General features: G+C 39.9%; 1 protein-coding gene across 3 annotated transcripts in view; it reads right to left on the reverse strand.

Moving 5' to 3' along the window:
- nrp1a (neuropilin 1a) overlaps positions 1-24,755 on the reverse strand; it is a 52,960-nt gene that overhangs the window by 10,657 nt on the left and 17,548 nt on the right. For all 3 annotated transcript variants that reach the window (XM_067486445.1, XM_067486444.1, XM_067486446.1), the window contains 5 exons: positions 17,886-18,113; positions 15,390-15,545; positions 13,524-13,690; positions 4,055-4,210; positions 611-755 (listed from right to left, as the gene is read on the reverse strand). In XM_067486445.1, the coding sequence (XP_067342546.1) occupies positions 611-755; positions 4,055-4,210; positions 13,524-13,690; positions 15,390-15,545; positions 17,886-18,113 (852 nt within the window). The remainder of the gene's footprint in view (positions 1-610; positions 756-4,054; positions 4,211-13,523; positions 13,691-15,389; positions 15,546-17,885; positions 18,114-24,755) is intronic.

Consider the following 24,755-nt stretch of genomic DNA (forward strand, 5'->3'; position numbering starts at 1 on the left):
TAAGTGTACAACTTCATAGAAGCACAGAAGCACTTGCAGACGTCTATCCATTAAGTGAAAAAGAACAAAACACACTCACATACAAACTAACACATGCTCTCAAATCCACAGAGATGGATACAGATTTGCTAAAACCATATGAAAGTGAGCCACATACAAACACCACTCATTACAATAGCCAACAAAAAGAGCAAGATAAAAGGAGCTTTGCCAAAATTAAAGCTATGTGACTAAAGATGAGAGTTAGACCAGCTCAACATGAGAGATGGGACCAAATAGAGCCCACCCAGCTCCACCCTGCCAGCTGTTGGCTCCATTTATATTTGATGAGATACACGTGGAAGCATATGAAGGTAATTCTCCTCCACATGCACTGCTCTGTTTTTGCATTAGGCTTTGACCGAAGTGAGGTTTAGGGTCAGAACAGCCCATACCACCTATAATACTACTTTAAAATAGCTAAACAACTACTGACACATACACCTGCCATGAATAAAGTCAGTGACAATTTCCTGTTATTGCATTTAATTTGGTTTTGATTCTCATATGAAATGAACCTGTGTCACATACTGAGTGTGTGTATGTATCAGTGCAGATCAGCCGTACCAACCTGATATTTTACATCCATACACCTCAAATCGCAATGCAATCCCTGTTTCCCAGGTAACCGGACGAATACGGACAAAGCGTGTCAGTGTGGGTCTGGGCAGCATCGACTTAGCAGCATCTGTTGGGTTGGTGTTGCCTTGGAAAACCTATAATAGAGGCAGAGGTGAAGCAAATTATTGAGACGCAGGCTGGGAGTTTGTGTGAGACCTTAACTGCATTAAGTCAAGAAACAAAAAGCTGAGTGACAGGAAAGACATGGGACAGAAAAGATTGCCAGTCATCGCCAAAAACATCAGCACCCTTTGAATTCAGTCAGCAAACGCAACCCTTCTCTCAGAAAATGTTTGCAGTTGGAAATGTTTTGGTAATCAAGTTCATTTTATATTTTGTTTGCATTGGAACAACACAAAAAAGTCAAATCTGATACAATTCCACACAAAACCCAAAAAATGCACTGGAAAAAATTATTGGCACCCTTAACTTAATATTTGGTAGAACCTCCTTTGGAAAAAATAACTGAAATCAATCACCTCCTGTAACCATGAATGAGTTTCTTACACCTCTCTACGGGAATTTTGGACCACTCTTCTTTTGTAAACTGCTCCAGGTCATTCAGATTTCAAGGATGCCTTCTGCCAACTACTGTTTTGAACTTGACTCATTGCTGGCAATTTCAGAACTCTGCATTGCTTTGGTTTATAACCATTTCTGAGTGATTTCGGTCATTGTCCTGCTGGAAGACCCATGACCTCTGGTGGAGACGCAGCTTTTTGGCAATGGCCACTACATTGCACCCCAAAATTCTTTGCTAATCATCAGATTTCATGATACAGTTAATTCAAGGCGTCAAGGCGTCCAGTGCCAGAAGCATCAAAACATCTTTGTACCTTCAACATGTTTGACTGTAGGGACTGTGTTCTTTTCTTTGAAACAGTGCTTTTTCAGTTCTTCAGTTCAAATCAGTTCTTTTTCTGGAAACAGTGCCATAATGTCCTTTACCAAAAAGCTCTACTTTTGTCTCATCTGTCTACAGTACATTCTCCCAGAAGGATTGTGGCTTTGTTACATAGGTTTTGGCAAACTCTTTTTTTATGCCTTTGTGTCAGCAGTGGTGTCCTCCTGGGTCTCCTAACATAGCGTCCCTTTTCATTCAGATGGCAACCGATAGTGCGAGCTGACACTGTTGTGCCCTTATCTGCAGATCAGCTTAAATTTGTATGGAAGTTTACCAGGGTTCTTTATTCACCATTCGAACAATCCTTTTTTGTAATTTTGTCATTAATTTTGCTCTTCCGTCCACATCTGGGGAGGTTAGCTATAGTGCCATGGGCTGTAAATGATGATATTGTTGAAACAGGATCATGAAGATCTCTGGAGATGGACTTGTAAGCCTTGACATTGTGCATGTTATCTTCGATTTTTTTCTCAAATCCACAGACACCTCTTTACACTTCTTCCTTTTCTCCATGCTCAGTGTGACACACAACACAAAGACTGAGTCAACCTTTCTCCATTTTAACTGGTTGCAAGTGTGATTACTATATTGCACACACCTATTACTTACCACAACTCTGTCTAAATACAAATTACAGAAACATCAGGAGCTTGAAGAGCAATTATTTCTTACAAGTTTTTTGTGTTGTTCCAGTGCAAACAAAAACAATAAGCACCTGAATACCATTTGGAATTGGAACAATTTTCTGAGAGAAGGGTTGCATTTTCTGAGAGAATCGCAAGGGTGCCGTAATTTTTGGCCATGACTGTAAATGACATACCTTGTCTTAACAACTTTTTTGCATGAGAAAAATTAGACTAAATGATTAATACTTGTCATGTCATTCCTTAAATGTCCCTAGCATTTCATCTTACACCACATGTAGCACCACAAGCATGCCAAGTCCTGTAAAACCTGAGGTGGTATGTTTAACATTGATTAGTTTCAGATCTGCTGGATGTTTTACTGCAGTGCCTCATTTAAAGGTCAGAGTCACTGTTAACTCTGTCCTCCACAGGGTCAGTTACTTTACTAGTGCTGTGTGAAGAAGCTGACAACCCAGCAAAACTCCAGGCTCCCGACAATATTTTACTATTCATTCTGGGTGATTGAATAATACTGGGGGAACTATGGGGCAAACAGGTTGCCAGCTGAGAGATGCAGGAGGGATAGAGAAACAAAAATAGAAGTTTAATTATTTTAGGATGAATTGAAACACAGTGAGAGCTGACCCATTAGTGGATATAGCTGGACTACCACTGTAACCCATTCTCTGAGAAATACTTGTACACCACATCACTAAATGACTCAAGCAACAAAGTTATCCTCTCTCTTAAATGCCACAGCACTCTCCACTTGCTAACTGCAAAGTGGCTTTTCGGAGCAGCACTATGACACCAAACTGCAGTCTCAGCATGTAGAAAATGGTGCCCCTCTTTACAAAAACACTTTAGAGTCTGGAAAAACACAGACCGGCAAATTTAGGTTGCTACTTTATAAAAGGGACTATGTACCTTGTAGAGACCATAAATGAATGAGGCCCAGGGGCACGTGTACACAGCAGCGAAAACCTACTAGTTTGAATGCTGTGATGCTGTTTAAGGACCTTTTTGCTCCACTTGCGGCCTTGCACTCTTACACTTAGACATGCCTTGTGATATTTACATTAAACACAACCTTAGTGAAACACACTCATGCCTCTTTGACCCTTCAAGTAACCACAGTGGATGGTGTATTTGCCTAAAGATGGACAAAGATTAGTCTGTTTGAAAGACTGATCAGCAATCAATGACCACAGTTCCAGTCAAGCATATATTTCTTTTCTCTTCTTTTCCATACTAGACTTAGCTCTAACAGCTGATCAAACATGCGTCTCCTGTTTCATACTAACCCTAACCCCTTTCATTTTTGTTTGTCAGCCTTTGTCATTTACAATATCTTTAAAACAAATTGCTAGTTGCTTGTCATAAAACATATGCTACAATGTGCAGTAACTACAACAGTGCACACAGCTGGGAATTCCCCGTTTTGAGCTCAGTATTAAAAAATGGTCTGCACTATTCTACTTATTGGCACTCAAAGCGCTTTACACTGCTTCTTATTCACCCATTTATACTCACAATCACAAACACATTCACACAACGATGGGGGAGCCGCTATGCAGCTGGCCAATGCTTACCAGGAGCAACTAAGTTGGGGTTCAGTGTCTTGCTCAAGGACACTTCGACATGTGATCAGAAGAGCCAGGGATCAAATAAACAACTGCGAGATCGGTAGATGACCGCTCTACCTTCCTGCGCCTGTGTTTCCTTAGTAAGTAAACAACCATAACTCAAATCAACTTGAGGACTGAGTAGGATATTCCAAGTGCAGGAGCAGTGTTTATGACAGAAGGCTGGCTAGGCAGACACAAAAATAAACTATTATTATGAGATAGGTAAAGTCTCCTACCTTTTGCTTGGAGCCTTCCTTTAAAGTGATCCAGTCCTCTCCATTAGAGCTGACATCCACTTTATAGGACTTGACAAAGTAAATTCTTTGGGTTTCTTGGGAAATGGCACCCTGGGTACCAATGGCTGAAACAAACCGCAAGAACCCAAGATCCACCTACAGAGAGCAAGAAAAGACAAAAAATAGTGAACAACACCTTTTTAAACCACAACCCAATGTGAAATATTTCACAGTGGCTTCGTAGCAGGATGTCAGGTAACTGGGGCAGAGAACTACTAAAACATAAGGATTATTACATGTTTAAATGCATTTAGAAGTTTAGTGGAAAAGGTTGAAAACCTGCCCGGTATCAACTGACTCAGACAAGTTGGATAGTGCAAAATAAAGACCACTATTAAAATCACCTTTAGCCATAGTTAATTAGCTGCTACCTGGAATTTAATAATCAGCAATGAAATGATATTTACGTTAATGAAAGAGACACTGGATGACAACTTAATTTCCTGAGATGGGAGACAAGCGCTTATTAGATTAAAGTAAATGTTGAATAGAGTAGGGTCTGCAATCACATTATCAAAATTGGCCAGGAGGAAAGAGAGATACAGAGTGAATATCACATTTTGTGCATTTAAAATATGGAGGCTTTTTTGAATGAACTGTGGTGCATTACTGGAGGGCTATAATATTTTATCAAGAAGACAGCTGGAGTTAGCAGGGTATTTGGATTTGGATGTTTGCACTGCAGTTGCATGTATACTGTGCTGTATATATTTTTAAGTGTGTGTGCTATGGGAAGACAGTGCACTTGTAGAATACAACTTCCATATATATACAATGTGGCCATATATATATATATATATATATATATATGTGTGTGTGTGTGTGTGTAGATAGATAGATTGATAGATAGATAGAAGGATAGATAGATACATTGATAGATAGATAGAGAGATAGATAGATTGCCCCTGACAATGCAGCTCCCACGATTCTAGAGAGGACAATGGCCAGAAGGTAGTTTTTGCCGGTCATAGCAGCAACCTGAGGACTTGCTGGTGGACACTGGTGGTAAAGGAGGATATTGTTAGGCGGTAGAAGTAACACTTTGTGGAACACTTGAACCCCTCCAACTTGCCCTCTGAAGAGGATGCAGAGTCTGAGGTCTTGGGGGAAGGTGAAGCTCTCGATTTAGCTTTGGGGCTTTGAGCTTTGGGTTATTACCGAAAGAATACAATCCTGAGTACTAGCGGCTGGGATGAGTTTCCTGCGAAGGGTGGCTGGGCTCAGCCTTAGAGATAGGGTGCAGAGTTCTGACAACTGAAGGGAGCTTGGAGTAGAGTCACTGCTCCTTCGCATTGAAAGGAGTCAGTCGAGGTGGGTTAGGCATTTAATAAGAATGCCTCCTAGACACCTCCCACTGGGGGTCTTCCAAGCATGCCCAAGTGGAAGGAGACCCTGTGGTAGACCCAGACCACGTTTGACGGATTATATATCTGATCTGGCCTGGGAATGCTCTGAATCCCAGGCCAGATCAGGGGAGCAGGAAATTGTTGCTGGGGAGAAGGATGTCTGGAAAGCCTTGCTGCCACCTCGACCCAACTCAGGATAAGAGGAAAATATATATATATATATATATATATATATATATATATATATATATATATATATATATATATATATATATATATATATATAAAGAGAGAGAAAGAGAGAGAGAAAGGGAGGGAGAGAGAGAGAGAGAGAGTTTCACACACCTCAGACCAAAGAGCTAGAAGGGGGCATCTGCAGAATGTTAGTCATTCCTGCTATTCGAAATTCGCGGAATTCCTTCCTATTTGCTAACTGGCCATATGTGGCAGCACTGAATGGGAAAAGCATAGCAGCTGAACCAGTGGCACCCAATTATTTACTTAAAATGCTTACCCCCAAAAAGGCCTAAAAGGAAGTCTTGGAATGCTTTTTTCTGATTCCCATCTAATGAGAATCATTAGTTGGAATGAAGAAGAAATGTAAAAGAGTAGCAGAGGTAATTAGGGACTCTCATTGATACTGCAAAAATGTTCCTGATTTTAAGATGGATGACATGATATTCACGGATTAAAGTTTTTTTTTTGTCAATTAAAACTACAGTATGTAACTTTTTCCGTTTTTTAAAAAACATAGCAATATGCTCCATAACTTTTCTTGTTGTGGACTATTGCTGTCAACACTAGCTTTGACACATGATCAGTACTTGATGATCTGGATGGATTGCTTTCAGATCTGATTTTACACAGTAATCTGCAAAAACTGCAATTTGTAGCTTTATTGTTTTCATTTTAAGGGAATACTATTTTAATTTCTGCGACATGACTTTGTACCTCTTTGTAATAAAGGAAAATTACATTATTTATTTTAAAGTTCTTGGCACAGAAGTTCGAATTGTATTATTTAAAAAGTATTATTAGGTTAAGATTTGGTAGAATGTGACAAAAGAATAAATGACAGCAGGGAGGATGGAAAGAGCAAATGGTAAAGGGCTCCACTGAGAAGAAGAAGAGTGAAGAAGAGAATGTGGGTAGTGAAAGAAAAAAGCTGAAAGTGATGCCCTGGAAGATATGAAAGACAGAAGCATGGGTTGTGCAAAGACAAGATCAATTTCACAGACATGGGCTGTTAACAGGGCTTGGGTAATGAGCAAAGCTTGATTTATTAATGGCTGCTTGTTAGAGGCAGAAGAACAAGGCAGAAGCCAACCTCACAGACTGGGGTTGTGTGGTTCATGGAGAAAACACAGGCTGCCAGGACACTTGGATGTAAAGCACAGACTATCGCAAACCACAGAGACCACTGAAAATAAAACAGGCCACGATAATGATTACTAGTAGGACTTCTTTTAGCCCTGAGCCACAGAAAGCAATAAATGACCTACAGTACATAAACCCATAACCAGCATTTAGAAATAACATGCAGTGCTCAGTGGGTCATGGCTAAACATATCACTTAAGATGATACACTATTTGTAATCAGGCCTGAAAAGCCAAAATCATGCTTAATGGGTGATGTAAGGGCGATGTAAGGGTGACTGTTGATAAGGTAGTCGTCGACGAACCAAAAGGTCAGTGTTACAACCCCAGGTCCCTCCTGGTTATGTGTGGAAGTGTCCTTGGGCAAGATGCTAAGCCCCAAGTTGCTCCCTGTGGATCAGGTGAGCCCCTTGTATGGCAGCCATGGCCATCAGTGTGTGAACTGTAAAATGCTTTGGATAAAAGCGCTATATAAGCGGCCATTTATTTATAATCCCTGTGCAGAAATCTGTAAATAATGACTGACCTAAACTCTTTAAGGATGTGATGCAGTTTGAGACTTACTTAATGGTTGTGTAACGGAATAAAACGTATACTTCTATGAGTGTTTGGACTCTAGCCCACCTATAGGAAAATGCCACTATATATTCTGGGCCTGCCGGTGCGGAGTCACTCATATCTGGGGGACACACAAAGTCTAAAACATAAACATGCGAAGCAGCATAGGAAATCTAGATTTCTCTCATCTTTCCATAAAGCATGCGCAGGCTAATACATGGGCAATACTTCAATATGTCCTTGTCTCCCAAGAGTTTTTTTTTTTAGCTCTAACATAGTCCAAAATATGTCTGACTCTGTGGATGTGTTTTGGGTGTTTTTTACCTTCATATTAGTTGGCAAACTGATGACACAAACCTTCTTGCATAACAACAGCCAAGTGAACACAGTTCAAGTCATTCCACAGACTAATGAAACCAGAAAGGCAGACAAAATCTGTTTAAATATGGACAGGATAAATGTTCTGCTTAGATAATACCTTACAATATTGCTTCTCATTCACACACAAATACACGCAGCTGACATTCAAGATGCTTGTCTGACCCACAGTGTCTTGCCCATGAACAGGGGGAACCAGGAGTCAAACCACAGACCTTGTAATTTGTGCACAACAAGCTACAGCTGCTCTATTATAAAGGACAAGGTATTAAAAAAGTATGCTTTCATTTACATGCATTTGTGCAATTTTGACGTGACAATTTTCCATTTATCTTTTAACAGCGGTGGCAGTTGTTGGTGTGATGATAAGGCCGTTGTGTTACTCTATATATTGTCTCTGTGCTGTATGACTCAGATGTGCAGCAAGGCCACATGATGTTGTATGTTTAATGATACATGTGGTTTATAAGGTGGGGTAGAGCACTGGGGTATTCAAAATGAAGTAAATGCTAAAACTTCTATCCTGGTCTTACTGCTGATGGGCTCATAATATATAGTAGTTGCAATAAGCTGTTTACAACAATGCAGACTACTCTGCTGTGCTTAAAGAGATAGAGGCAGAGTCCGATCTGCAGAAAACAACCTCTGGAAATGTTTTATGGATCTTAAAGGACGGTATAGTCAGAAGAATAAAAGCGTGAAATCATCTCAAGCCAAAAGGTGGATACAAAGCTTCTGACTCTATCTAATCTAAACTTAATTTTGTGTCATTTGACCACAAAATTCGCTGTCAATATTCAATATTATTCCTGTTCTCTGGCAAAGTTTAATCTTGTAGTTTTGAAATAATTTTGTTGTTTCCTTCTTAGACAGCATCCATAGTTGACTGCACTGTCCTTTCCACTAACTGAACACTCACTGAAACACCAGTTTTTTGAGATTTTCTTTTTTTGCCAAACCAGAAGCACTTGGCTGCCTAAACATCCAAGTAAGCAAATAGTTCCTATGCCATTGATGCAGCATTTTGTCAGTTCACTATGAGTAATAGTAATTTGGTTTTTGGCAACACAGGGTTTTAAGAATATCTCCATTATCTGAAACTGTAATTAATTCTCTTTTAATGACAATTGTATTACTGAAATGCTGCAGGACCCATGAGCTCCAGTCACGACCTTCCATTTATTACAATGCTCACCTGATCGAAGTAGAGTTTATTTTTAGCCCTCAACACCTCTTTAGAAGCATTAAATTATGCATGTCTTCCCATACACCCATCATCTGTTTTCCTGACAAAGAGGGATGTAGCGGCACTGACTCAGTGGGAGCTCGAGAGCTGGGGCACCCCTGGGTAAGGCTGAGCACCCACAGGGAAATTATGGAGCAAGGATGAAAATTAGACTGTAGTCCACAGTTCCCTGTCTTCCCACCACTCAGTTTTTTCGATAAAGTTACATGAAGATGCACTCATATGAACACCTAGCATTCCAACAGTTTCCTGACTTTAAAATTATCTTTGTGTAGTTTTGTGACTGACACTTAGAACAAGTGACACACATGATTATGTAGGTTCACTCAGATACCAAAGTGCTTCTACACTGAGGAGTATCTGTAGTAATGTTGACAAAATGAACTTTGTGGTAGCACCAAAATGCAGTTTGATTATGGACGATCATCCACTGTGTTTACCTCCTAAATCAGGTGCATATGACACAAGACAGGCATTCTTGGCCTTGGATTTCTGTGGTTTATTAAATGTGACCTTATATCTCTCTTATCATTTTATCAGTGATTCCACATTGACTTACAGTGCAAATGCTGCTGTAGGATATCAAAGGATATCCTATATCAAGGATACCAAAGAGATGTGAAGTAATGGCACAGGAAAGGGGAAGCAGAGCATCATATACACATATATGGGTCGGACAACAAAAGGTTGCCATATTTTTTTTGTGTGTGAAATGGCATCAGGCTCATGTATGCACTGTTGGATTATTAAAGGTTGCAGTCGTGACTGTTAGAGGAAGGGATTTTAACTGTCTGAATGAATGATTCATTACTTGTGAATCATCTGAAAGATTAAACTCAGGGTCATTTCCATCTTTGCCACACATGTTAACAGGGATCTGAGTAATGATTATGAAACCAAGCAATGGTGGGAAAGAGGAAAGCCTGGAAGTATGTCATGTCTGCAAGCAGCGTGATGATCCCATCCTAGGATACACTGTAGAGCTGAAGATGATGATTTCTAGCATTCTTTGGCAATGTGTGCCAAAGTCCAGTCCTCTGCTCTCCATAGACCCCATCAACTGAAATGCTGCAGTTTATTACCAGTCCATATTCTAATTGCTCACCACTCAGCAGAGCTGTAAGCCTTGGATTGGGAACAGAAGTGAAGAGAGAGACAGTGGGAATGAAGGGGGCATTAATTCTTGTCTTGGACTAAATTAAAGCAAATATGGATGAGAAGGCAAGGAAGGAATTAGCCTCTGCACGTAGACCTGGAGAAAAATAAAAACTTTGCAAAAATGTTGTTTTCTTTGAGGAAGTGTGTAATTTGTTGGTCAGGTAATGGAAATCAACGTGTTATCCTTACTAAGGGGCCCAAGTTTTAATTTGCTGTTTGCATTATGTGAGGAAATATTAATGGGTCATGGCCTGCTAACGCATTAAAATCCTCTACAATGATTGACTTTACGTAGAAATTAGTATCATGAGCATGAGATAACAAAACATGTGACAAGAAGAAAGAGACTCACAATCCCATCTCATAAGTTAAACAATTTAGGTTATTACACAAATAGTTATATAAATGCTAATGAAATATTCAGCTGTGATGTTTCTTGCAAAATATTGGCAGGTGCTAACACAGCGTTATTATAGATTATTATTATTATTATTTACAAAATAAACAAAAGCTCATAACTTAAAAAAATAGAGTTTGGGACAACAAGTACTGTATAGTAAATTGCTATACAACGTGCTCAATAAAAAGAATTTCAGCTTCTCTCCAAGATACTGTAAGATTCCTTACTATATCAAAATTTTAACAGTTTTTCCAGTGGAACAACTAGGTTTCAGGATGATATGTGCTAATCTGTAAACATACAACAACAATACTTTCCCCTCAGACACAAATGTGTTTATGCAGATCTAGCATTTCCCAGTCCAAGTTCATAAAGCAAAAATCAGGCCATAATTCTGTTATCCAGGAGTGTACCCTCATTTATTTTTCTTGCAACAAGCTGCAAAGACCCTCACTGTTCATCCTCTTAAGATGGATAAGCAAGACATAGATTAAACAGTCACATAATATGCACAAATCTACTTCTACCTTGATGTAGATCTGCAATATGGAGATTAGGGGAAGAGTTAAAAGGGATAGTTGTGAAAGGAAAAGTAAAATTAATAATTATTTTCTTTTTCTTTACTACCTCCTCAAAACATAAACCCTTCAAAGGACATCTTTGTATACATCAAAGGGCTTATTAATGAACTGGCTAACCCAGCACTCAATGCTGAACCACACCAATCTAATTACCCAACTGCACAGACTTGAGTTTCTCCTCATCTACATGCATCAGAATGAGGCAGCATTAAAATGCATCACAAATCTGGATTATATTTGGCAAAAATGAAGGAAAAAAGAGCAAAGGAAAAAGCCAGAGAATCAAAGAATCTGTCATGAATAATAAAACTGAACTGCTCAAACTGCACTGATGATGAAATAAATAATGATTTGATTACTATGCATCTGACAGTGCACTGTGATCAATCGCACGTGAGGTGAGCAAATCGGAGATAGTAGCAGCAACTTGGGCAGGATTTATAAAAGAGGAATGAAAACTTTTACTGTTTTAATGCCACTTGATACGTGATAAGTGGGCTTCTGCTCAGAGTACTCAAGTGCATCTCACTCCTTAGAAAAGATGAGTTATGTGGCAACCACAGAACTGCTGCTTCTTTTGCTGTGTCCTCATTTAGTGTTATTATATGTTTAGTAATGGAACATCAGCAAGCCTACAAGAGAACATATTATAATTTTACTGCCAAATCAAATTCTGAAGGATATTCAGTGCTAGAATAAAGCCATGCCTTTTGATTTTAAAGCAAATATACACCAATCCGACTACATTGACAGAATATTATAGAAATATTCAAAACTAATAACTGATGATATATTATTAGGGGTTTAACCACCTGTCAGTAGAGTTAAAATCAGCTGCACCTTTCCCAACCTTTGCTCCTTATTTTTAATTTATTATTGTGCATGTTTTGCCATAATTACCATAATCAGTATTGTTATTATACATTGTTTTATTAGAGGACTACTTTTACTTTTGTACTTGAAGTAAAATGTACATAATCTGCTTAGTAATTTTACATGAGTTACAGATTTAACGTGGTACTTGTAATGGAAAACTTTATTAGGCCAGTACTGGAGTACTGAGTTTGTGTACTTGAGTCCTTGGTGTTCAGTGTCCTTGAGCAAGACATTGAACACCAATTTAGTTGCTCCCAATGAGTGTTGGCCAGCTGCATAGCAGCTCCCCCATCGGTGTGTGAGTGTGTGCCACTGGTAGAAAAGCGCTATATAAGGGCAGACATTGACTATTTACCATTTACCCCGTCAGAACATACAGTGTTGACATGACTAAACACACACTGAAATATCTGTATATACATGTTATTTTTGCTTTTACCTTTTATTATTATTCATATTTTGTGTGTTTGTTTTCATCCAAAAGTTAAACCAGCTGAAAATGAACTTTTTGCTATGTGACGTATATGGTACCAGGTGGTTGTGACAATGTTTTGCTGTATTGTGCGTGAAAAAAAAACAGAGCTAAACTAAAACTCCACTCCTGTACATGATGCGTTTCGCTACAGGACATTATGAGCCCTGCCAGACCATCTGACTGACCCACCATAATCAAGAATGTGCATGTGGACCCACATAACACGACAGACTAACACACGATTAAATTAGTCTGAAGGAGTAACTGCAGGCCCCGGGACAATATTTTCATTGGAATAATAAAGGAAAAGCTTGCTTATGACCAAGCAAATATTTGGCTTTAGGCCAGCTCTATTATACCTCCCCCAAGGCCAAACCTTTCAGCAGCAAATCCCATGGAACAACAGTACAAAAGAAGAAAAAAAAAAACGGTCTGGGCATTTACAATGCCTGGAGGCTGGAAGCATTTGTTTAATAAATCAAATGTACTCCAAATGCATTTAGGGGTTGTGCTTTAACTGGACTTAGGGTATTTGAGTTTAGAAAAAGTGTGTGTGTGTGGATAGGCAGGGTGCTTGGAATAGACTAAATCCCAGTTGAACAGATGAGCTCTGTTTTTAAGGAAAAGAGCCTTATTCTGGTAGGACGGAAAGAGAGACACACAAACACAGAGTAGACAGTGACAGAGGGAGTGGACACAGGCAATTTTATCAGGATGGCTGAACATCATTGAAGTTGTTGGGTCTTATCAATATGTTGTGTAGAAACACTAAACAGTTTCACTGTGTTCAAATAGGCCGAAGTCACTTTTTTATACTGTGCACAGCCTCTGATTATGATTCACCGCTACAACATAAAACAGGCAGCTGCAATTCAGTATGTTTTGCTGTATTTTTGTTTGATATTTGTTCAGATATTTTACTTTACCTCACTGTGATTATAAACCATGAGTTTAAAATGCCTGGTTGCTTGTAATTCCTCAAATAACAATAATAAATAATAATAAATGTGTTACCTGTATCCACTCTTTGTTTGAATCCTCTGCTGGTGTCCATGCATTTTCATAGTAGTTGAGTCTGGAGCGCTCTGGAGACCAGCTCGGGTTGTACTGGGATGAAGCCATGATTTGGTCTGATGTTATCTCTCCCGATTCCATTCCCAAAGGATCACTACAGTCGAAGTCTGAGATAAAAGTGGAAGAAAAGGGAGAGAGTAAGATGCTTAGTTGGTTTCTGAGCACTAGAATGAACACAGCATGTGCTTTCGGTCTACTCCAGAATCAGAGCTGGTCACTGTGGATCAGAAGAGCACATTGGTGATGCCACAGTGAATCCTTTCTTTCTCTCTCTCTCTAGTGTTATATATAGTTTTTGCGATAAGATGTTTAAATGTCTTGATAAAACATTGAGTGTGACCTAAGTTTACATCAGTTTGACATTAAAGTGACTTTCACTTTAGTTTTCTTTTTTTACTGTATGTTTATATACCTCCCAGTAGGTAATTCATCTTTTTTGCTTATGATTCTTTGGAGCGTAGGTGTGTTTAGGATCTGTATATTTGGGCCATATATTACACTCAATGGGCCAGCTGCTCATGGCAGTGTGTGGCTTCCCCTGTTATTGTCGATATGGGTCAGTCGTTTATGAGGCATCCTGAACTTATGGCTAACACCTGAGTTGGGCCAGCTTGGGGTCAAATTACATATCCTGAACCTGCTGTGGGTGGAGCAGAAGCAATAGTTGTAAATAAACAGTTTTTGCAACAACAATGGTACAGGAGGGCACGCATTCACAAAGTCCTTTGGATTGTTCTTCTTTTTGTCTATTTACTGATTTTTGACTGATGGCAAAAACGTTCATCATTATCCAAGCAAACACAGCATGGAATGAGTAGCAGCGTAGAACTACTTTGTGGCTACTGTCTGCTCATCTTCCACACTGCTAACACAGCTCAGTCAGCGCGTGGTTACAAATTCATGTTTGCATATAGATGTATGTCTTTGTGTCAGGTTGTGAAAACTCACAACCTCAGTACTTATTTTGTTGACTCTCTTTGAGTAGACTGCCCAATCTTGTGAAACGTGTATACAGTCCAACATCATCTAGATTACCAGATTAACAAAAACACAAAGTGAGGTTTATGTATTGTTGAGTACACATGATCAGATATCATGTGGGTTAGCAACCAAAGTGGAGCTGATAGCTGAGAAGATAGTGAGGGTGGCATATTAGAGGGGATAAGAAACACAAGAACAAAAGTCAAGGCCTCCTTTCATCACCTTATCACCTCTCATCTTTAGCTTTCAGCGTGCCGTGCCAGTCAGAAGAAAAGAAAAATAAAGAAAAATTCGGTGAAAAGCTGATTTGTGTAATCCGATTCCAGAAAGGTGAATAAAGTGACTCAAGTAAGAAAATGAAAACAGCAGACATCACTCTTCCTGTGAGTTGTGTTTTGTTTCATTTGCAGTCTATCTCTATCTCTGTGTGTGCGTGTTTATTTCCAGATTTTTACATAATGGGGTCAAAGTTTTCAGTCCTGACAATGATGTAAAAACCCTGGGGTAGTGTGTGAGGGTGATTAATGTTGGGGAGGCTGCCTTTTGGGGGCTGTGTGGGCCTTGTGTGTAAACACAGGTCTTGTAAACCATGTGACGTGGAACCATGCACAGATTATAAGAAAATAAGCTCCTTTGTTTCTTTCTTTTAGTTTGTTTGTGTGTTTGTTTGTTGGTTTCTTTCTTGGTTGATTGCTTTCCTCTGGACTGTGATTGTTGGAATGTTATCTTGATTTTCTATTTTAATTATACAGAAGTTCACACTTGTCTTTGGCATCCCTGCCACCCCCAACTCTGTAATTTGCAGTGTTTTTTAAGCTAGCTCACCCTCTGGAACAGTCCTTTCAATGACAGTAAAGTTTGCAGAAAAGCCTTCTTTAGCAATGGCGCTGTCAGTGTTGATTGTCAGTGCCAGGATGCCTGTGTAGGAGATGATTCTGCCTGGAGTGTTCTGCCCACAGTACCTCCCGACATATGGGCCCACTGGAGAGAGAAAGGAGAAGAGCGTACATTTTGTTACACAGCTTTGTGAAATATTCTGTTATTTTCCACAGTCACATCCCAAGTGGGTTTAACGTCTAACTTGAGATGTAAATCTGTTACATGAGTGAGGTATGGCACCAGCTGCATTGTTTGCTTGACTCTATCACAGTGTGAGAAAAGACTCCCAACATTCCATACTTGCTTGACCAATGAACGCAAAAACAGAAGAGGAAGAACTGTGGTGTGGACAGCTCACAGTCTGTGTTAATTTGTTGGGTGTAAATCCCTCACACGACCCAGCCTTCTTTTTTTCAATCCTGTGCGAATTTATGGCAGACAATGCCATGGCTGAGTGAGTCTGGGGGCATGGGGCATGGGGATAAGGTGATGTGTGGTGACGATGAAAGAACAAGAGCAAGAGTAACAGTGACCTTTTACTATGCCTCTGGTGTGTGTTATGATCTTCTCTGTGTATGTGCACGTGTCTGTGTGTGCATGTGTGGTTAGGGACCTGCAGCTTATCTGTGATACTGTAGGTACTGCTGGGATCAGGAGCAAGTCACAGTCCTGTTCCCTGCTTCCAGCCTACCCCCAGACAAAAGGCAAATGCCTAGACTAAAAGGAAATAAAGCCTCCTCCTCCTTTAATTGGCTAGCGGGCCACCACCCTTCTGCGCTAATCTGCTTTTGATCAAGCTGTTGTCATACAAACCACTTATAGGTGAAGGGCCAACACCGTATTTTCTTCTAGCAGCTTTGCTTCTAGTTTTTATACTGTCCGCTGTCTGCTGGACAACTTGAAGTGTATGATGTTCAGTATCTGACCTGAATGCTTCCCTCTTGGACATAAGAGATACTGATGCATTTCGTTCTGGTTTTGTTGTCTCATACAATACGTTTACGTGAGAAAATGGAGAAAATCTCTGACAGAAGTAACACGGCAAATGTGTTACTTCTGTCAGTACAGATGTTTTTTTGTTTAAAAACATTTTTAAAAATCACCTGATTGCAGCGAGTCTTAGTTTTAGGCAAATATAACCTCAGACAAACAACCCTAACCCTGAATGAGGGATTTGAAGACTTATGTCAAAATGATAGAACAAATGGAAAAGTATTAACACATTAACAGGAAAAAATTTAACAATAGAGAAAAATGGTCAATTTTAAGTAAACTTACATGAAAGACCACTGTGATTTACTCTTCAATCTTATCACTTCAAATAACACAGCAGAGAATGCTGTGGACCGAGTTGAACACCACACCACAAGATACAGGGCTGTTAATTTTCAACCACTGATAGGTAAGAAAAACCTTGGCTTTTAATAATGCTCACCCTCCCTCACTCTGTCTCTCATCTGCTTATGTTTTAGATGGATATGACAAGGCGCTATTTTACCAACCATCTGAATCTATCTTAACTGAGATCTTGGCTGTATTGCTCTTTTTTCTCTAGTGGGAAACACATGAAAAATTCCAAAGGAACTTACTCTTACAGCAATTTCCTGTAAGATTAGACAGTGTTCCCAAAACATCAGGGTGCCAAGAAGCAGCAAACTAAATTTTATAGCTGACAAAATCCCTGATATTCTGACAGCACAATGCAGCCAGAACACAAACAGGAAGGGCAGAAGGTGTAATTAGGAACTGTTTTCAGTGAGTGATGATAAAGCATTGTGCTCGTGATGACTTAGACCCCTGTTAAGGCATTTAGCCCACTGGCTTGGATAATCCCATCATATTGGGAGACTTTATGGTAAATGTTCTGCACTTATACAGCACTTTTCTACCTATTGGCACTCAAAGCACTTCACACTGCTTCTTATTTACCATTCGCACTCACAATCACACACACACTCATACACCGATGGGGGAGCTGCTATGCAGCTGACCAACGCTCACCGGGAGCAACTAAGTTGGGGTTCAGTGTCTTGCTCAAGGACATTTCGACATGTGACCGGAGGAGCCGGGGACTGAACCAACAACTGCAAGATTGGTGGACAACTGCTCTACTTTCCTGCGTCACAGTCTCAAGTTGTGCACTTCCTCTGAAAAGTGATGAGAAGTGAAGTTAAAACTCATCACATCGCCTGCCCACCTTCTCTGTTTCCCACTACAGGAAACATTTCGAAAGAGTGCACTTTTCTATCCTTTATATACAACAGATAAAACAATTACACTTTTGTGTCCAAAATCTTTATGGTAAATCTGCTAATATCTAATGCCCAGTAAGACTGTAGCTCTGAGTGTACAGAGTTAGCAAGGAGTAGTTTTTGTTGTTTATGAATTTCAAGACATACACAGTCTTGCTCTAAATTCAACCGGAGAACACAGCTTGCTCACCTCCTGGGAAGCCGTCCCAAATCTCTAGTCTGTCATAGCGGCAAAATATACCAGCAGGGGGTGTCGGGTCAGGCTCCAACTCAAAGCTCTCAAACTCCAAAATGATCTCAGACATCTTCGGTGCAAAGATCATAAAGGTGCAGTCCAGGTTGTTGGGGTACTTCTCTGGGAAGCCAGGTGACTTTATGACACCGCTGTTTGAGGTAAAGTTCCTGGAGCATTCAGGACCTGCAGGAAGAAAGAAAAGAGCAAACCAGATGGAAAGTGAGAAGGCGAGTGACTAATTGTCTAAGTGTCCTTTAAATGATATGTGGACTTCTCTGTTGAGCAGACACTATGTCCCATATATAGGAGCCCAACTTGATGGAGCCTTCTATTTTCTAGGGACTGCATTAACGTCTTAACTTCACTTACTGTAATTTTGTGCCTTATTGTCTTTTTTTCACAAATATCACAGCCCTTCATCACTTTGTGTGATCACCAACATCTGCCTTGTAGGTTTACAGTGAAAGGTCTCAATCAGCACATTTGGGAAACAGTGACTAAACAGTGGAAAAAAATGCAGTAAAAAACTTCTTTCCCCCACATACACATGGATACAGATGCACACCATTATCCAGACACATCTGTGAAACATATGAGAGGTAGCATTAAGAGGTCAGTAACGGAAGGTGAGCTTAAAAACACACAGACTTACCACACTTTTACTCAAGAAAAAGTCAAAATATTTATATTATTTATTCCTATGAGAGCAGCCCGAGCATTTACACACTTCTCACAGCACAAGACTATGATTTGACATGTGATAAAAATTGATGCTATAACCACTTGCTGAAGGGGCTATTTTAAGGGGGTGACCGAAAGTGACATTAATACTATACAGACTCAAGGGCTGTTAGTATTACCAAGCCTGTCTTCATACAATACAAACTTCAACCAACAGCTTAAAAAAAAAAAGACAAGTAAATTTAAAGACATTAGTGGCAGAAATGTGAACAGGAAAATATTTTTATGCTAGTCTGATCTCCCCTGTGGTGGGCATAGATTATACCAAAACTGCACAGAGAAAGCTCTCCTTACTCTGTAGTCATTGTAGCTTAGAATGAATGTGGCAAATAGTTTTTCCATTGTTATTCAAGCATCTTGCTGGGACACTGATTCAAGACCATCAGGTCCACTTTAACCTGTCCACCAGTGGAGTGAGAGAAGGCAGCAAGAGCCATGTTGATTTTCTTTCTCCAGCGTTGAAAGCCACAGCAAGCTTTTTGACTCCAAAGAAAGTTGACATTTACTAAGGCAGCTAAAGTGAGGCTTTTGGGAACAGTGGGCACCATGAATTTCACAACTTCTCCATATTTACTACTTAAAAATTTAATGATTTTGTCAAGAGAGAGTGTTCTTTGGGATGAGAGGGTTCCTGGATGCTACACTTCTGCACTTGACATATCTGAGAGAAACATCAGCCAATTTGGGGCAAAAAAACTATAGATTCAAGTTTTTTCTTTGAACAAGGCACCAATGGCCACTGGGAGCTCTAGACAGCTGTAGTTTCCAAAGTGCAATTCTGGTTAGTATGTACAATTTCCTGTGAATATCGGCTCAGAACCGCACTCTCCATCCATTTCTCCAGCTTCCACCATGATCTCTCAGCTCCCCAGTTGACCAGAACAGATTTAGTCATTCTGATCAATCCAAGCCCTAGACTGACACCCAAACAGCACCATACCTGGGAATGTCCTATTTTTTATTTATTTATTTTTGTCCTTTCAGCTTATGCCGTAAGTTCAGGGTTGCCACAGAGGATCATTGTCTGCACGTTGATTTGGCACAGTTTTTGCCTTTCTGGAGGGCTGCGTCAGGAAGAGCAAGCCTACTGGGCTTGGACTGGCACTGCAGCTCTGGGGAGAACCCCCAACCCTGTTGCCACAAAACAGCCACTCCTCTTTCCCAAATTTCCTAAAGGTATTACATTAGTTCTTATTTGATGACATGCATTTTTAATAAATGTGGACAAAAATATGTACAATAATAAAATCTGGTTTATTTTAAAGAAGTCATTATCAAAATGTATCCTCTGTGTTCTCTATTAATTACTATGATTGGAACTAAGCCAAGGACAAATTCCACCATCACAGGAGAACAGAGCAAAGAAATCTCAATATAATAGAATAGAGAGAAGACAGGGTGCTCCTGCTGGTCACATCAGCAAAATAATCACCAAACACATCTCTATTATCTAGTACATCCACATGGGAGGGCTATTTTCCCCGATACCCCGTGCTATACCCAGCATGCTTTGTGCTGATGTCTGCGCTAGAGCCATTTAATGATAACAGTAACGCTTCTGTAACAGTAACAGTAACGCTTCTGTGGCAGCAGCTGTATGTATAGTATGTGGTGCATGTGTGTCTCCGTTGACAATGTGCTCCATGTACTCTGTCCCTTGTTTTAGTGCTGCTGCTGCTGGACTGGTCTCCTGGAGGATTCATCGCCTCAACAGCAAGAATGAGGAGAAAGAAAGGTCTGTGAATAAGGTAAGTCATAAAGGGAAACCACACAAACAGCAGTCCAACATCTGTTTTAAAGAAACAGCTGAAACAGCTGACAGGAAGTAAGGAGAGAAAAAGAACACATTACATTTACCCGTAACCTCCAACCAGGCAGTCCAGTGTTTACTGCAGGCGGTAATAGAATCTTTAAACTGCTGTTTATATTGAGCAATTCTCCACTGGTGAGGGAGTAAACAAATGTCACCCACTGAATGATTACAGTTTGTTTAACAGCAGTCATAGCCAGCAAATTGATATTTGATGAAGATCTGATTTCACTATCTACAAGAGCTAAAGGTAAATAAATATGATTTTAGCATTAAGGTGCCATTAGAGGACATGTAATTTCCCTGATGAAACGTCTGCTACGTTTATTGTAAGCTGTTACTCTAATTGCTGAAAATGGACCAGAGACTGGGCATTAATCATTAGAAACAACTCCGCACCAGGAAAAGATGTTAAATGTGACAGCCTTCCGCTATTTTCATTTTTAAATCTGTCTCACTCTCCCTTTCTATATACACTTTTCTCTTTTGTCCATTTATTCATTTCTCTCATTTTCCTTTGTCAGGGTTATTAGTAGCTGAAGCCACAGCGACTGGAAGTGTTGTTCTTAGACTCAGACTGCTAAATAAATCACCACTGTTTATGTTTCATGTTGTTCTCTGTCTGATTATTAGACCCTCTGCTCCTGGCATGCACCCACATTTCTAACCCCCATTCACTCAGCTCGTATGGTTAATTACTGGTGGAGAATTAACTCATTCATCACTAAAACAAAAATGAATCTCAAACCTGTGGAGTGTCTTTGAAACAGATGGAAGGACAGGTGTACTTTTACCCATACACACACTCCAAGGTACTACACTACTGAAACAATGTTTATTGTTTAGACTTTGCCCACAACATTACTTCCTCCATCCAAAGTGAGATGACATAGTGCTGAACCAAACAGGGGCAGGGTCAGTGGGGGGTTGCAGTCTCCCTCTGGCTCCCATTAAAGAGATTTGTTGTCTTAGGTTTCCATGAGTGTGTGTGTGTGTGTGTGTGTTTGTGTGTGTGTGTGTGTGTGTGTGTTAGTGTGATGACAGGGCATTTTCATGCCAGATGTGACCTATACCATCAGGGTGTGCTGCCCACCAAAGCAGAGCTTGCCCTCTGTTAGGCTCCATCTAACACACACTCATGCACAAACATGCGCACATACACGCACCTTGAAAGTGTTTTTACAGGTGTGCACTCAGAGTAAATGTGCCTGCATCAGGATAACATGATAAACAGAGATTCTGCATGAAAGTATGTTTTTAATTTGCAGAGAAACAAGATAACCCCCTGTTCAACAGTCCTTTTGCTGAAATACTGTGAAGAAGAAGAAGATGAGCATATGTGGGTGTGCATGTGGAAGGGAGGGGGCAAAGCGTGGCACTGTGTCTGCCTCTTTACCCACTTCAATGGGCCTTGGCTTGCCTTGATGTGGCTCTAATCAAGCTGTAGAGATGTTAAAAGAAAACATATGCTGTGCATCAGTTGATGTATGTGTGCAGGGTTGTGCTGAAAGGATTTTTTTTAGAAACACATAAGGATTTTAAGTTTGGTACTGTCAGACAACAGAATTAACCATGGACCACTGAAAAAGGGTGGGGGCATGATTTCAAAGCACAGCGAGTGTGTGCCTAGACTTAAATTAGTGATAATGAGAATAAAGTAACGATACATTTTTAGTCTGACATCACACAGCACCACATGTATAGCCTTGGTATAAATAACACGCACACACACACTGAAAAACATGGTCAAGTCTGATATGTCCGAACCAGGAGATAAACACAGATGCAGGGAGACAGTTGGGGTGGGCTGAATAGTGCACACACACCCACTGTCTGCAAATTCTCTCTTTTCATCTCAAGTATTCCTCACTCTCTGACTTTCTCTTTTCTTCTCTCTCTTTTCCCTCCACTGTGTACTCTTCTTGTCACTTGCCAGACTTCAGCCAGTGGAGCCATTTGCAGGATATAAAATTAATAGCCCATGCTAATTAAGACTGCTGGAAGGGAATGAGTAGTAGAGGAGGGTAGAGACTGATGTCAGAATGGCCAAAGAGAGCCACAAAACAACCTGTTACCTCCCAATTAGACACTAGCCTGTCTTTCATCTTACACAGTTGATGAAAGCAAGGGTTATGAAAGCTAGCATGTGTGGAGGTGTATTTACATGATTTACAGATTAGGTGGGTAAACCTGCACCTGTTAACATTGTTATGTAAGTTGGGAGTGATTTCTACATATGTATGTGTAAACTTGTGCTTAACTGAGGAAGAAATTGAGCCCCAGAGGCTGACTTCCAGTGATAACCAGCCTGCATTCCTTGCATTTCCTTTCATTGGCATGCACGGCTGCATGCCTCGTGTTCCTCCATCCGTTATCAGAGCATCTGTGACTAATCATTAACATTACATCTGTTAGCCAACACAATGCTCTCCTAACTAATATTCTGTTTGTTGGTAAGCATTGCCAATGAGATACAGTAGTTTTAGAAAGCATTCAGACCTTCATCAGACACTTCTTAAACACTTTTTGAGTTACAGATGTATGAGTTTGAGTTTAGATGAATAAAATAGTTTTTTAGCATTATAATATATTATAAATATTCGGTCCATTTGCTCACCAAACTGTGGTCTGTTACATGCTGTTTGCTTTAAATATCTTTGAGATGTGTCTAGAACTTGCAAAGGACATTTATTGGACATTGCGTATATAGGGGTCTCACAATTTACCCTTCATGTCCGGACAAAAACAAATTAAGCAAATTAAGGGCTTGAACACACTAAAGGACAGAGCTTTTTAATATAAATTCATAAAAAATTCTAAAAAGCAGTGTCAGTCTTATAAAAACACTTAAGCCAATTAAGTGCACAGACAGTAACATGATCTTCTTTTTGAAGCCACTGTAGATCTGTATATGTCGTTTTGCCTCATACTCTCTGGCTCTAACAAACAGGGCTGTTAATTGATATCAGACTTCTAAACATAATGAGAATCTGGATCCACTAAGAAAGCGGCGGCACTCCCATGGTGCTTTTCTCCAAAAGGGAATAGTGCTGTGTGCAAAACAAACAGAAAATTCTGTGCTGGGTTTAACTTTACGGGTTTATCCCATCACCACCTTAGCCCCCAGCCCTGATTTCCTTTTGGATCGCATCCTAAAAAAAACTTCATCTCTCTGTTTCCAACTTTCTATCATCATTTATCCCAATCACATGCATATTTCTCGCTAGATCAGCAGTTTTTCCTTGTCACTCCTGAGCCCCTAATATGCCTTATTTATAATGATTCCTAGCTAATAAGTGAAACTGAGAAATATCAAGGTAAAATGGGGAAGAAAGTTGTCGACTTAACTGGCCTATCAAGCAGAGTAAGACAAGCATTGATGAGTTTGAAGGGCCCACGCATTTCACCAGCTCCCCTGTTGGGATGGCGACGCACACAAACCACATACATAAACACAAACATGCACTAACCAGATTAAAGAGGGGAGGTACATTGCAGAGCCATTGATCTTGTCCTGAGGTCAAAGGGGTTTATCCTATAGAGTGCTGCTGAGGTTAATAATGAAAGTAGTCTGTAGCACCTGCCTTGGTACTAGCTACTCTCCAGATGGGTTATCCTCCTCTTTCTCACTTAGTGGTTTTATTGCAGTGTATTGAATTCACTTCCTCTAAAACCAATAGTTCTAACCAGTTTGATGTCTTTACTGCACTGTCTTGGATCAAACCAATGTTCGGAACAACATTTCTTAAATCAAAGCATAGCGTATGATACTACTGCTGCTTGTTTTAAATGGCAATAATCTTTAGAACATATGTGACTATGTTTTATTGGCTTTGAATGGAGCATATTGACCATATTGAGTTGCTCTGGTGCTTTGACTGAATTCCAACCAAACCAAAATGTTTGACAAACAGGCTTTAACTAGAACGATTATAAGAATTACTTCTCTCACTTTCATATTTTGTCCTACTGAGTGGGTAGGTTGGTTTCAGCTCATGCTGACATTATTTATGATGTGGGGTTGTGATAGTGTTTCTTCATTTTAATATATTTGGGATATTAATGCTGCCAACATATAAATAATTCAGACAGTCACACAAATGAACATTACAGAATATTCTTGTGGTGTCCATTTTCTTTTTCAGCCACTTTCATTCTTAACACTGTTAGCTCCTGTTTCTCCGGTTAGAGAGGAGTAATTGTTCTACTGTTTCTTTATTTTGTTTCCCAATAATTTACCAACATTATCACTTAGATAAAAAGCATAGCACAAG

This window comes from Channa argus, chromosome 19 (genome assembly GCF_033026475.1).
Source record: "Channa argus isolate prfri chromosome 19, Channa argus male v1.0, whole genome shotgun sequence".
In the NCBI taxonomy this organism is placed as follows: domain Eukaryota; kingdom Metazoa; phylum Chordata; class Actinopteri; order Anabantiformes; family Channidae; genus Channa; species Channa argus.